This window comes from Pan paniscus, chromosome 2 (genome assembly GCF_029289425.2).
Source record: "Pan paniscus chromosome 2, NHGRI_mPanPan1-v2.0_pri, whole genome shotgun sequence".
Taxonomy (NCBI): domain Eukaryota; kingdom Metazoa; phylum Chordata; class Mammalia; order Primates; family Hominidae; genus Pan; species Pan paniscus.
This window is the reverse complement of record NC_085926.1, coordinates 9,803,717-9,818,214: the sequence shown is the minus strand read 5'-3', so window position 1 is coordinate 9,818,214 and position 14,498 is coordinate 9,803,717. Positions and strand designations below refer to the sequence as shown.

General features: G+C 48.4%; 1 protein-coding gene across 3 annotated transcripts; it reads right to left on the bottom strand.

The window, feature by feature from the left end:
- Nucleotides 1-96: 96 nt before the first annotated feature.
- Nucleotides 97-14,497, bottom strand: ARPC4 (actin related protein 2/3 complex subunit 4). Of its 3 annotated transcripts, none has more exons than XM_003814253.6 (6): nt 14,037-14,497; nt 9,406-9,524; nt 6,894-7,005; nt 5,445-5,540; nt 3,186-3,356; nt 97-989 (listed from the first exon to the last, which is right to left on the bottom strand). In XM_003814253.6, exons 1-6 carry the CDS (start codon nt 14,094-14,096, stop codon nt 984-986), a joined length of 564 nt encoding a protein of 187 aa, XP_003814301.1. In that variant the 5' UTR covers nt 14,097-14,497; the 3' UTR covers nt 97-983. The 3 variants fall into 3 exon arrangements, with proteins under 3 accessions (XP_003814301.1, XP_003814299.1, XP_063458207.1); XM_003814251.7 differs by having other exon boundaries at nt 14,094-14,497; XM_063602137.1 differs by having other exon boundaries at nt 97-3,356; nt 14,094-14,497.
- Between the last annotated feature and the right edge of the window lies 1 nt (nt 14,498).

Sequence of the window (14,498 nt, the reverse complement as noted above, 5' to 3'; positions counted from 1 at the left end):
TGCACCCAGTGGGGAGCTCCAGGCACAATTACCAGCCATCTGGTCTCAGGGAAAAGAAGCCCCACCTCCCCTCCTTTCACACACACACACAGCATAGACCTCATGCAGCCCCAAAGGGGCAAAAAGAGACTTTAATTAGGGGAGGGAGGATCCACCAGAATCAGAAAAGGGACAGCTAGCGTGGGAGCAGAGGAGCCAGAACAGGCAGGAGGAGGGCCCGGCCAGGAAGCTCTGGAGGACTCACCTCGCCACCTCTGGCACAGGCACTGGCACTGACGGACAAGGCGAAACAGCGGCCCCTCTCAACTGGGAGGGCACCCAATGGCCCCTGTAGCCAGAGGTTGCCTGGCTTTTGGGCCCCAGGTCCTAGGCATGACTGGTGGTCACCAATTTGGCCCTTGTCCCCAACCAGTGCTGGGGGGCCATCTTTAGGCAGAACTCAGGAAGCTGGCAGAGAGTTCCCAACACTTATACTGGGGCCAAGGAGGCTTGGGAATAAAAGGGCAAGGGAGAAACTGGAGTCTGAAACCTCCCTCCCTCCCCACCTGGGGTGGCATAGGAGAGAAAAAATAAGTCGCCTTCTGGCTCCAGGCCCGCCCAGACCCACAGCAACCAATAATGTATAATCACTGGGACCAGTCACAGCCACTGGAGGTGGAGGTTTAAAAAAAAAAAAAAAAGACAAAAAGGTTACAGTATCCTACAAGCACAGAGTTTAAGTTTCAAGACGTTAAAAAAAAATCTGTCCCGGCCCAGGGGACTGAACATCAGAAGCCAGCCTGACCAGGCACGTGTGGCCTTGGGGCAGGTCCACTGCTGCTTTCTTGCCCACCTAGCAAGCACACTACCCACCTCCCGCATCGAATGCCCACCCCAACCCAACTCCCTGCCGCCGCCGCGCTGCTCTGGGGAGTGACTCCAGGACGCCTTCGTGGAGACATGGGTAGTCTGAGGGGGAAGGCCACGAGATCCAGCCAGATGGTTTAAAACTGTCAAGAGAACCAAGAGGCAGTGCATGGTGGTTATTATTGCATCCTGGTGGGACTGCTCTAAGGAGGTGCATGAACCTGAGAGCTGCCACTGTGCTCATATCTGTGAGGGGCAGAGTTGGGTCCCAGGACACCTTGTGGTCATGCTCTAATTCAGCCAGCTTTCAGAAGTGACCTATGGGCACCGGCCCTAAGCCTAGCACTAGATAAGGCAGAAAAATTAAGAGCCATGAGAGCTTCTCCACAGCGCCCTTGTGCCCTGGCATGGAGGCTGCTAGAAAGCCCTGCCAGCGTCCTGCCTGGTGAACTGAGGTTGCTTTCTTTAGGCATGGGGGCTCTCATGCAAGGGGCCTGGGGACTCAGAGGGCCAAGTGGAAAAGGACCCAGGTTCTGGTACTTTTGTGTCAAGCTCTGGATGAACCTCCAACCAAGCCAGGCCCTTGAAATGTTTTCTGCCCTCAAGGGTCCCCCATGCTGCCTAGGACAGCCCTGCACATTTTAGAGACCAAAGGTTGTGAACCAATGGCCCATGCCTGAAACTAGCCCAAAGATGAGCACTGCATGGCCCACGTGGTGTTTAAAACAATATGAATTAGTTGCCAACCTTGAAAACATGGAAGATGCCATATACAAATCCAAATTTGGGGGTTCAATGGCCTGGAGCTGTGTGGGAGCCAGCCCCTGCACATGAGGCATGTGCTCAGCAGCTCCTCACCCTGCCCACTCCATACTCAGCCCACTCCATAGCTACCCGACCTTTGGATGCACCTGAATTTGTGACCCTTGACAAAGGCTATGGTACTTTCTCAGACCTCTGAGTCCGAAAACCCAGCTCCACATTCTGGTTCCTCCTCTTACTGGCTGAGGGACTTCGGACAGGTGCTTTTACTTCTAAAGCCCCAGTTTATTAATCTCTAACATGGCGATAATAGCTGACTCAAAGACTGTTTTGAGTAATAAATGGGACATGTGAACATACTTTTTTAGGGGTCTAATTCTGTGCGATGTAATTATCATAAATAAGTAAATGATTGTTGAGTGAGTGAGCCAAATATTCAATTGGAACAAGAGCTATTTTCCCCTTCCAGTTCAATCTAGAGGACTCCTAATATCCTGGCCATAAAATTTTGGTGCTGCAATACACGGAAAGCTTACTATGTACCAGGTGCTACGTTTTACACACATGGTCTCATTTAATGCTCAACCACTGAAAGATAAGTATTAATTACCAGACCTTCATTTCACAGCTGAGGAAACTGAGACTTAGTTGAGAGTTCAGTGACATGCCTGAGTAGGCGGTGGAGCCTGGATTCCCACACAGGTGGGTTGCCTCCATAGCTGAGTGAGCTGAACAGCCATGCCGACCTGTGCACCCACCACAGCTACTCTGTACACTGGCCACCCTCAGTATAATTAAATCCCAAGGGAAGCGGGTATAATTTCCATTTTTAGGAATCTGAGCTCCTTCTGGACTGGGTATGTACTTACTGGTGGGAGTACACACTAAGTCTACCGTCTAGAGATCACAGCCACTCTGGGTGGCACATGTCAACAAACCAAAGATTGTTTGGAAAAAGGAGAAAAAAAAAGGCATGTTCTGAATATCTAAACATCTAAGAACGATGTCACCAGTTCATCAATGTAAACAATTCTACCTCTTCAGATGACTACAGTTCTTTCAATTAGAAAGACATAAACAATGTAAGAGGAATCTGGAGGACTTACGCCATGCAAGTGATGGAAAACAGGTTGAAGGAATCATGATTTAAGCCTGAGAAACATGCTGAAGGAAAGTACTGAAGTCTATTTGAGAAGTGGAATCATAACATGATTGATTGTCCTAGACTCCTAGAAAATTCACATGCAGACTTCACTTACCTCACTTGGGGTTTGAACGAGATAGAGGTAAGGACTTTGTGAACATCCTGAGATGCAGAAATGAGTGACCAAGTTCCTACAAGAGACTAAGAGCCACCCCAGACACCCAAATATAGAAAATGCCTTGTAGCTCTCAGAGATGAACTTGGGATCCTCTAGCTCCAAAGCACCTGACTGACCTGCTGTGCCCCAGGGGTCCTAGAGAGCTCAGGAGATATAAACACACTGCTTGGACCCCTTTCCCACCAGATGCTAAGTTCTCAACATGACCCCCAGATCCTCTGGCCTCTGGAAGGAAAGCTAAAGGCCCCTACTCACATTCTTAAGGAACTCTTCAGCCACAATGCGGGCACGGGCATTGACTGACAGCTTCATCTCACTGATCTCCTTGTCAATCTCCTCCATGAAGTGGATCACAAAGTCCACCAACTTGTGTTTGTACATCTGCTCTGTGTGGAAGTTGGTGATCAGAAAGCTGATATCATACCCCTAGGGAAGAAGACAGTAGGGAGGGGGAAGAGAAGGAACAGGAGAGAATTAGCACCCCATGGGAACTGAGCTGGTCATGTCCTCCACTCATCCACATGCTTCCCACTGGCTGTGATCTTCTGCCAAGCTACATACCCTTCCAGTCAGCAGCCCAGCTGCTCTGGGGGAGGGTGTCTAGGTTGGATCCAAGGAACTGAACCCCGCTGAGAATTCTGTGTGTATCAGACATCTCTGGAAAACTATCTGTGGCACAACAGCTCTGCATTCAGAATGAGTCAAGGAACTTGAAGTCTTGTTACAGAATAATCTAATCAAACAACAGGGAACATTTAGTCCAGAGAAGAGATGATTGATGTGGAAGATGGGTGGGATTAAGGGTCTTTTTCTGCTGGAGGGCTGTGGGAGGAAGATCAATTTTATTTATTCTGGGTGGCCCCAGAGGTTAGATCTAGGACCAGGAGAGAAAATTTGGCTCAGAATGAGGAAGAACTTGGCTAACACGCCTCACGTGTCTGATGATGGCACATGCTGCTGTGTGGTAGTTGCTTAGTCACTGGGGATATTTTAAGTTTACCTGGCAAGGAGTCTGTGGAGAAGATTCAAGTACAAATTCAGGCAACAACTGACCCAATGTTAACTGTGGCTTTAAGAGACTGATTCAGTGGGCCGGGCGCGGTGGCTCACGCCTGTAATCCCAACACTTTGGGAGGCCGAGGTGGGCAGATCACAAGGTCAGGAGATCAAGACCATCCTGGCTAACACAGTGAAACCCCGTCTCTACTAAAAATACAAAAAATTAGCCGGGAATGGTGGCGGGCACCTGTAGTCCCAGCTACTCGGGAGGCTGAGGCAGAAGAATGGCGTGAACCCAGGAGGCGGAGCTTGCAGTGAGCCCAGATTGCAGACTATGATTCACTTTGGGAGGCCGAGGCAGGAGGATCACCTGAGGTCAGGAGTTTGAGACCGCCTAGCCAACACAATGAAACTACTAAAAATACAAAATTAGCTGGGCATGGTAGCACATGCATGCCTATAATCCCAGCTACTCGGGAGGCTGAGGCAGGAGAATCACTTGACCTGGGAGGTGGAAGGTTGCAGTCAGTGAGACTGCGCCACTGCACTCCAGCCTGGGCAACAAAAGCAAAACTCCATCTCAAAAAAAAAAAAAAAAAGGCCAGGCGCGGTGGCTCAAGCCTGTAATCCCAGCACTTTGGGAGGCCGAGGCAGGCAGATCACGAGGTCAGGAGATCGAGACCATCCTGGCTAACACGGTGAAACCCCGTCTCTACTAAAAATACAAAAAATTAGTCAGGTGTGGTGGTGGGCGCCTGTAGTCCCAGCTACTCAGGAGGCTGAGGCAGGAGAATGGCGTGAACCCGGGAGGCGGAGCTTGCAGTGAGCCAAGATTGTGCCACTGCACTCCAGCCTGGGCGACAGAGCGAGACTCCGTCTCAAAGAAAAAAAAAAAAGAGAGAGAGACTATGATTCATTTGGCAGATCTTAGAAAGGATTTCTAATTCACTGTGCTCTTTCTGATGCTAGACTATAGGCTCCGGGAATAAGCAATGTGTCTTATCTTTTTTGCTTTTTTTTTTTTTTTTTTTTTTGAGACGGAGTCTTGCTCTGTCACCCAGGCTGCAGTACAGTGGCATGATCTTGGCTCACTACAACCTCCGCCTCCCAGGTTCAAGCAGTTCTCTGCCTCAGCCTCCTGAGTAGCTAGGATTACAGGCGCCCACCACCATGCCCAGCTAATTTTTGTATTTTTAATAGAGATGGGGTTTCACCATGTTGGCCAGGCTTGTCTTGAACTCCTGACCTCATGATCCACCCACCTCGGCCTCCCAAAGTGCTGGGATTACAGGCATGAGCCACCACGCCCGGCTCTTTTTTGCCTTTTCTATGGCTGAGGTAGACCCAACTTTTCCTAAGCTTCTAATCCTCTTTGCTCCCACTCCGAGATGAAGGCCAACTCTCAATTCAGGCAGTGGGTGCCAAACAGCTGGAGTAGCTGGTTCTAGAAACAATCCCAGGCCATTCTGTAACAGGGTCCTGGGTATCGCAAACTCATGGGTCACAGGGTCTCACCTCCACAGGCTTCCTTCGAAGGATAAAGAAGTTCTCTGCTCGCATCATCATGAAGCGCATGAACTTGTGGCATAAAATCTTCTCGATCTCATCAGCCTGGGGAGTGCAAGAGAGAAATGTTTCTCTAAAGCTGACACCCAAGGCCAAAAACACCTTGTAGCCTGGTCTTCTGACTCCAGTTTTTTCAAGGCTCCCAGGAGACAGTGAGGTTTGGTACTCGGAAGGATCACTGAAGTGGGGGACCTGGCTGTCAACTGAAACAAGGGTCTACCTTGGGGCATCTCTTAATGACGACCCATTCCAGAGAGGTAATTCTGACAGGCTTCTATTGCTTCTTTCAGAGTCTACAGCTGTACTCCAAGCTGCCCTTTCCATTCTCATTTCACTAGTGTCACATTTCCCAGGGTGTTTTGCAGCACCACCTGGGCTATCAGAGATAACCTTAGGTGGTCTCTGCTTTAATAACACTGAACATCCAACAATCCCTGAAGTTTCTCCCTTCTGAATGCTCAACATTTCTTTTTTTTTTTTTCTGAGACGGAATCTCGCTCTGTCACCCAGGCTGGAGTGCAGTGGTACGATTTTGACTCACTGTAAGCTCTGCCTCCCGGGTTCAAGCGATTCTCCTGCCTCAGCCTCCCAAGTAGCTGGGATTACAGGCGCGTGCCACCACGCCTGGCTAATTTTTGTATTTTTAGTAGAGACAGGGTTTTACCATGTTGGCCAGGCTGGTCTTGAACTCCTGACATCAAGTGATCCACCCGCCTTGGTCTCCCAAAGTGCTGGGATTACAGGCATGAGCCACTGTGCCCGGCCCTGAACTCTCAACATTTCTAAAGGAAGATTATTGCTGCTGGTTGCTAGCACGCCCTTAACACCTCTCAACACTTGTTAACCTCCCATTTTAGCAAGGAAAGCAGGCCCCAGGGTTATAACTTTCTGTAGAAAACAGTGTGTAGTCTGCATTTAATAACAGTGTTTCGTTTTCATCCTGTTGAAAGTTTAGAGTTGCCCTCTACTGGCCAGGCATGGTGGCTCATGACTGTAATCCCAGTACTTTGGGAGGTTGAGGCGGGCCCATCACCTGCGGTCAGGAGATGGAGACCATCCTGGCAAACATGGTGAAACTCTGTCTCTACTAAAAATACAAAAATTAACTGGGCGTGGTGGCGGATGCCTGTAATCCCAGCTACTTGGGAGACTGAGACAGAAGAACTGCTTGAACCTGGGAGGCAGAGGTTGCAGTGAGCCGAGATCATGCTGCTGCACTCCAGCCTGGGCGACAAGAGTGAGAATCCGTGTCAAAAAAAAAAGGAAGCAGAGGCTAGGTTTCCTGCACTCTGAATCTGGAATCTGGCACACTGATCTCTCAGATGGGGACCCCGGACTGAATGAGGCTGAAAGGACTGAAAGAGGCCTTACGTTGGGCCTCCTCCATGGTGAACTTACCTGTTTCACAGCAATGCTGACCCGGACAGAGTTGATGGAGCCCTCAATCAGAACCTTTTCCTTCTCATTCCTGCTGATGGTCACAGGTTGTAACAGGAGCTCTTTGCTACTCCTGAAAACACAATGTGACAGAGTACTTGTACTACAGAGGGATAGAATAGTCAGAGTGACCCCACGCAGGTCCTGGAATCACTATGAGACCATAGAGTCCAAGGAATAGAAGACTCACAAGCAGGGGTGCTCCAAGATGGGGGCCAGTGAGTGTGTTCTTCAGCAGAAAGAGCACAGGCTCTGAAGTCAGGGCGAAAAGGTTTTGAAATCCAGCCTCCTCTGTTACTTTCCTTGGGCAAGTTACCCTGTTGGAATCTCAATTTTCTCATCTGTAAAATGACTCTGATTCCTAATTCACTGGCGAGGACTGAGAGAGATCAAAAAGGGTCAAATGTCTAATAGCGTGCCTGGCACATAGTAGGAGCTTTACAAAAGATAGCTATTTTAGTAACTACAAGTTGAACATCCCCAATCTGCAAATCTGAAATCTAAAATCTGAAACTGGCTGGGCACAGTGGCTCATGCCTGTAATCCCAGCACTTTGAGAGGCTGAGGCTGGTGGATCACCTGAGATCAGGAGTTCGAGACCAGCCTGGCCATCATGGTGATATCCCATTTGTACTAAAAATATAAAAATTAGCTGGGCATGGTGGCGCACTCCTATAATCCCAGATACTCAGGAGGCTGAAGCATGAGAATTGCTCGAACTCAGGAGGTGGCAGTTGCAGTGAGCCAAGATCATACCACTGTACTCCAGCCTGGGTGACAGAATGAAACTCCATCTCAAAAAAAAAAAAACCTGAAAGTTTCCGAGTGCTGACAAGATGCTCAAAGGAGATCCTCATTGGAGCATTTTGGATTTGGAATTAGGGATGCTCAACTGGTTAAGTATCTGCAAATATTCCACAATCTGAAATACTTTTGGTCCCAAGCATTTTGGATAAGAGATACTCAACCTGTACAGGCAAACCAATATACCATTTAGGAATACAGAGAGAACACCTGTCTTAGAGGTAAGGAAAGGCTAAAATTGAACACAGTTTGGCTTCCTTTAATTATCAATCCAGAAATGATTCATTTGCCTCTGAGACCCCTATGAGTTCAGGTTACAAAGTAATGCCTCTGAATACCTAGAGATCTCTAATAGTAATTAATTGTGGTGTGGTGTCTCTAAACTGCTAACCATTTTCAAAGGCCCACTGAAAATCATGTACGTTACACAGTATAACAGAGCATATCCTAACATCTTTATCAGTTATTTTTAAAATTAAAAATTAAATCGTATCATTTAATGTGGTAACCCAGATTATCTCAGTTATGTATGTACCAGAATGAATTTTATTTTATTTTATTTTATTTTTGAGACGAAGTCTTGCTCTGCTGCCAGGCTGGAGTGCAGTGGCACGATCTTGGCTCACTGCAACCTCCGCCTCCCAGGTTCAAGCAATTCTCCTGCCTCAGCCTCCCGAGTAGCTGGGACTACAGGTGCACACCACCATGCCAAGCTTATTTTTGTATTTTTAGTAGAGACAAGGTTTCACCATGTTGGCCAGGATGCTCTCGATCTCTTGACCTCATGATCTGTCTGCCTCGGCCTCCCAAAGTGCTGGGATTACAGGCGTGAGCCACCGTGCCCAGCCTATTTACTTATTTTTTGAGACAGGGTCTCACCCAGGCTGGAGTGCACTGTCGCAATGTTGGCTCATTGCAACCTCTGCTTCCCAGGTTCAAGAGATCCTCCTGCCTCAGCCTCCAGAGAAGTGGGACTACAGGCATTTGCCACCATGCCTGACTATTTTTGCATATTTTTTTGGTAGAGATGGAGTCTTGCCATGTTGCCCAGGCTGGTCTTGAACTCCTGTACTCAAGCGATCTACCCACTTCAGCCTCCTAAAGTGCTCGGATTACAGGGGTGAACCACTGCACCAGGCCTCCAGATTAAATTTTAAAGGGGAAAAAGATATTTATGAAATGGAAACTAGATAAGAGAAAATCATTCAAAATATGAAGTATTTGGATTAGGGGGTCAGAGTGTGTAGGCTGGTAGGTAAAAAAAACAAATCCCTGATCATTACATTAGAAAAGTATGGAGAGGGGGGAAAAAAAAAAAAAAAAAAAGAAAAGTATGGAGATGGAATCTCAGATAACAATTATCTGACCATTCCTTAAACTACCAGTGTTTTCAACAATGCCACAGGAGAGACTTCATCAACAGCCCTGCTCTGAGAAGTCATACCTTGTGTCAACCAATCTTGTCTTTTCCCCTGGGTTCTGTCCTGCCAACCCACTGACCCTATTTTCTTAACTCCAAATTGGGAATCACCATTCAGCTGGCAGCAAGACAAAATGTCAACTGCAGCTTTCCTGACTACTGCAGGACATAAGTTCATGGCACCTTCTAGACAGCAGCCATCTCTGTGTGCTGCACCCCTCATCCCCACCTTGACTTGTCCTTCCCTACCTGACTTCCACTTCCGGCTTGTTGTGTCGTTCCACAACCTGGGAGGAGAAGTTCTCCAGGCAGAGGGCAGCCTGCAATGTGGCCCGCACGGCACTCAGGTAGGGGCGGAGAGTGGCAGTCTATAGGAAATAACACAGAGGAAAGGGAAGATCAAAATCTGTCACGCCAAACCCACCGATCCCCTATTCCAGCTCCCATGAAGCCAGGTAGCACTGAGGGTGCAAGGCTCTTAAGACACTACTGTGAACAGAACAGACTAGGCCTTCGAGACGCCTTCCAAGGTGTAGAGTGGTAGTTTTCAACAGGAGACAATTTTGCCTGCCAGGGTACATTTGGTAATGTCGAGACATTTCCTTCCTTTCTTTTTTAACCTGGGGTCAGACCAGAGGAATGCTGAGACGTTTTCAATTGTCATGACTTGGCAGGGAGGGGAACTGCAGGCATTGAGTGGACAGATATCCGCTAAACATACTACAATGCACTACAAAGAATTATCGAGACTCAAATATCAATAGTGCTAAGGTTGAGAAAGTGATCTAGAGACACACCAGTGAATGCATGATTGTCGTCAGTCTATTAGGCCAACAAATGTATAGGTGTACTGTTTGCCACGCACTGAGCTAACTGGGAATTCAAAGATGATTAACACTGTCTCTACCCTCAAACAGCTCAACTGGATAGCAAATATACAGAAAATAACTATGATATAAAGATGACATGTGAAATATTTAGATTTACAAGTAATCTATATTTGCAGAAGAAACTGGTTTTGAAGGTGAAATGGGATTAGGAGGATTTTATAATGAGAAAAAGTAGAATAAGGACATTCTTTTTTTTTTTTTTTTTTTTTTGAGACAGTCTCGCTCTGTTGCCCAGGCTGGAGCGCGGTGGCACAATCTCGGCTCACTGCAAGCTCCACTTCCTGGGTTCATGCCCTTCTCCTGCCTCAGCCTCCCAAGTAGCTGGGACTACAGGCGCCCACCACCACACCCGGCTAATTTTCTGTATTTTTAGTAGAGACAGGGTTTCACGGTGTTAGCCAGGATGGTCTCAATCTCCTGACCTTGTAATCTGCCCACCTTGGCCTCCCAAAGTGCTGGGTTTACAGGCGTGAGCCACCACACCCTGCCTAAATAAGGACATTCTTAGGAGAGGGATTAGCTTCTAGCTGCACTGGTCAGTCCTTGTATCAGCCAAATTCTTTCCCACCTCAGAGCTTTACACATGCTTGACCATCTATCTGTAGGCTTTTCTCCTCTTTCTTTGCCTAAGTCATCCTCCAGATCTCAGCTTCATTAAGGAAGGCCTCTTGAGAGAGACCTTGACATCCCCCTACAAAGTATTTATTACAATTTACAAAAAAATGTCTTTCATGTCTTCTTAATATTTATTTATTTATTTTTGAGAGGGAGTCTCGCTTCTGTCACCCTCGCTGGAGTGCAGTGGCACAATCTCTGCTCACTGCAATCTCCGCCTCCCAGGTTAAAGCGATTCGCCTGCTTCAGCCTCCCGAGTAGCTGGGATTACAGGCGCACATCACCATGCCTGGCTAATTTTTGTATTTTTAGTAGAGACGGAGTTTCACCGTGTTGGTCAGGCTTGTCTTGAAATCCTGACCTCAGGCAATCCGCCCACCTCGGCCTCTCAAAGTGTTGGGATTACAGGCGTGAGCCAACGTGCCTGGCCTTTTTAATTTTTTTTTGAGACAGAGTCTTACTCTGTTGCCCAGGCTGGAGCGCAGTGGTGCAATCTTGGCTCACTGCAACCTCCACCTCTCAGGTTCAAGTGATTCACCTGCCTCAGCCATGCGAATAGCTGAGATGACAAGTGTGCACCACCGTGCCTGGTTAATTTTTGTATTTTTAGTAGAGATGGGGTTTCACCATGTTGGCCAGGCTGGTCTCAAACTCCTGACCTCAAGTGACCCGCCCATCTCGGCCTCCTAAAGTGCTGGGATTACAGACATGAACCGCTGCACCTGCCCTCCTTCATGCCTTTGTAAGTGATTTCTCCTTTACTAGGCTGTAAACGTCATGGTCAACAGACCATATCTATTTTATTCACAGCTATATAGCCTCCAACCTAGCTCAGTACCTAACATATACAGTGTCTCACTCATTTCCTGTAGAATAAATAAGCGAAAGAAATAATTAAGATTAGAGTAACACAAAAGGACAGCAAGAGTTCCAGAGTAGTAATGAGTACAATGTTTCTGTATATGAGAAGCATTTTAGATTCACTAAATGAGGCTGCAGCGGTAGGCTGAGGTAAGATCATGGGGAATCTTGAATGCCAGGCTACCAAGTTTAGCTTTTCTCTTAAGGGGGTAAGGAACTACTGGGGCTTTCTGAGGAGGAAGTTCATGACTGCAGCTGCATGATGGCTCTGTGGAGAATGATTTGGAGAGGGAAGTGAGACATACAGCAGACTGTATCACAAGCAAAGAGTATCACAAGCGTTGGACTGACATTAGATGGAGTGGATAATGGAACTGAAAAAAAAACTTCCCAGGGGCTCACGCCTGTAATCCCGGCACTCTGGGAGGCCGAGGTGGGTGGACCACCTGAGGTCAGGAGTTCAAGACCAGCCTGGCCAACATGGCAAAACCCCGTCTCTACTAAAAATACAAAAAATTAGCTGTGGCGGGTGCCTGTAATCTCAGCTACTTGGGAGGCTGAGGCAGGAGAATTGCTTGAACCCAGGAGACTGAGGTTGCAGTGAGCCGAGATCACGCCACTGTGCTCCAGCCTGGGTGACAGAGCGAGACTGTGTCTTAAAAAAAAAGAAAAGAAAAAGAAAAACCACTTCCAACGAACTGTGGTCCAGCCATTCAATTAACTACTACTTGGCAATAAAAAAAGAGTAACTATTGATACACACAACACGGTTGACTTTCAAATGTATTATGGTAAGAAGCCACACTTAAAAGCCTGCATACTAAAGAATTCCATTTACATGACAATCTGAAAAAGGCAAAACTACAGGGGGGAAAAATCAGTGGTTGTCTGGGGTGGGAAGGAGAGGACTGATTACAAAAGGGCTTGAGGGAACTTTTTGGGGTGACAGAAATGTTCTGTATTTTGGTTGCAGTAGTGGTTACACAACTTGACTTTTTTTTTTAAGACACGGGATCTTGCTATATTGTCCAGGCTGAAGTGCAGTGGCTATTCACAGTAGTGATCACAGTGTACTACGGCCTCGAACTTCTGGGCTCAAGTGATCCTCCTGCCTCAGCCTCCTGAGCGGATGGTACTACAGGCGCATGCCACCATACCCAGCAAGTTTTTGCAACGCTTTTTTTTTGAGACGGAGTCTCGCTCTGTTGCCCAGTCTGGTGTGCAGTGGCACGATCTCGACTCACTGCAAGCTCTGCTTTCTGGGTTCACGCCATTCTCCTGCCTCAGCCTCCTGAGTAGCTGGGACTACAGGTGCCCACCACCACGCCCGGCTAATTTTTTGCATTTTTAGTAGAGAAGGGGTTTCACCGTGTTAGCCAGGATGGTCTCGATCTCCTGACGTCGTGATCCGCCCGCCTCCACCTCCCAAAGTGCTGGGATTACAAGCGTGAGCCACCACGCCCGGCCTTTGTCAACAGTTATAGAACGTAAACCTAAAAAGGGTGACTGGCTCCGTGACGCCTGTCCTTTCATGAATAAAACAGATGTAGTCTCATGTAATACCTCAATAAACTTGAACTTTCAAAAATCAAGAGGCATGTGCCCCACTAGAAAAAAAAAATACAGATTTTTAGCAGAGACATGAGGTCACAAAGTTTGCCAGGATAGGGAACCCAGGAGGAAGAACAAATTTAGAATAGAATATGAGTTTTGAACTAGAGGTCTAATTTCAAGGTCTCTTCAAGATATCCAGGCAAACCTTGAAAGAGAGCTGAGAAGCCAGATTAGGAGTCATCAGAATGAAGAAAGTTATCGAAGCCAGGAGACTAGATCGGTATCACCAGGGAAGGTGTGACGAAGAGGGAGATGGTCATCCAAAGTCACAACTCCCAGGAATGCCCACACGTATGAAAAAGGCCCACATGTATGAAAAAGGCCCACATGTATGAAAAAGAGAGGACTTCCAGGAAGGCAGGAATGAGCAGTATCACAGCTAACATACACTAAGGCTGACACAGTTCAGTTCTGACCAGGAAGGGCCTGAATGGAAGCAACACGAGAGATCCTCCAGTGGGGTGGAAGCAGGGCTGGAGGTACCAAGAATGGGATAAGGAAGTGTGGCCGCCTGCCTTAAGCAACTGTAGGGTCAGGAAGGCAAAAGAGGACAAAGGGCGTATGTCGTGAAGTTCCACTGTGGATAGGCAGGTGGACTTGCTTCATGCCTCAGCGGCCCTTCGACCGGCTAAGAGGTCGACTACGTACCCTCGAAATGCTCCAAAGAGCCTAGGAGACCCCACTTCCGGGTTCCTACAGGGCTCAGGAAAAGCCCCTACCTGCTTCGAAGGCTGACCGTGAAGCCACAAGGCCCGCTTCATACCAGGGAGTACCCCCACTCGCCCCTTCCTCACCTCGGGCCCCCGCCCCGCCTCTTTTTCCCACCCTCATCGTGTCCCCACAACCCCCGGACATCCCTCGGCCCCGCGCCCCTGCGGCAAAGCCACATCTCCCACCGACCCACTGCCCTGAGGCCGAACAGCCGGGGGTCCCTGGCCGGGGGCCCGGCTCTCTCACCATCGCGGGCGCTGGCTGGGCCGGAAAGCGGAAGTACGGAAGTGGCCAGCCCCGCGATGCCTGCCCTTTCGCGAGAAGCGCAGCTACGGTCTCCGCCCGGACTTCCGGACGGTACCATCTATGCTCCGAGCGGGGTAGGGAGCCCTTACGAACGCTTGGGCCTTCCGGAAGTTTTCCACCTAGGGATGTCTCGGTATTTTTAAATTCTTGCACTCGAGTCACTATTTAAGCTCCTCCAGGAATGGGTGCAGCTTCCCTTTGTGCCTTCGGCCTTGTCACCTTTGCCACAGCCTCCCCCAGGTATGCAATGGTACAGCCCAGCTTCAGATTGGGCACCAAATTAGGACAAGCCGAAGCGGACGAGCCCTTCGTTTCTTCCGGTTCTGTGCCCCCATCCTTTCTCTC

Coding starts and splice junctions, on each gene's coding strand:
- ARPC4 (XM_003814253.6), bottom strand. CDS start 14,096: ATGGTGAGAGAGCCGGGCCCCCGGCCAGGGACCCCCGGCTGTTCGGCC. Junction 7,006..9,405: donor AAGCCGGAAGTGGAAGTCAG/GTAGGGAAGGAC, acceptor TTGTGTTTTCAG/GAGTAGCAAAGAGCTCCTGT. Junction 5,541..6,893: donor TCAGCATTGCTGTGAAACAG/GTAAGTTCACCA, acceptor TGCACTCCCCAG/GCTGATGAGATCGAGAAGAT.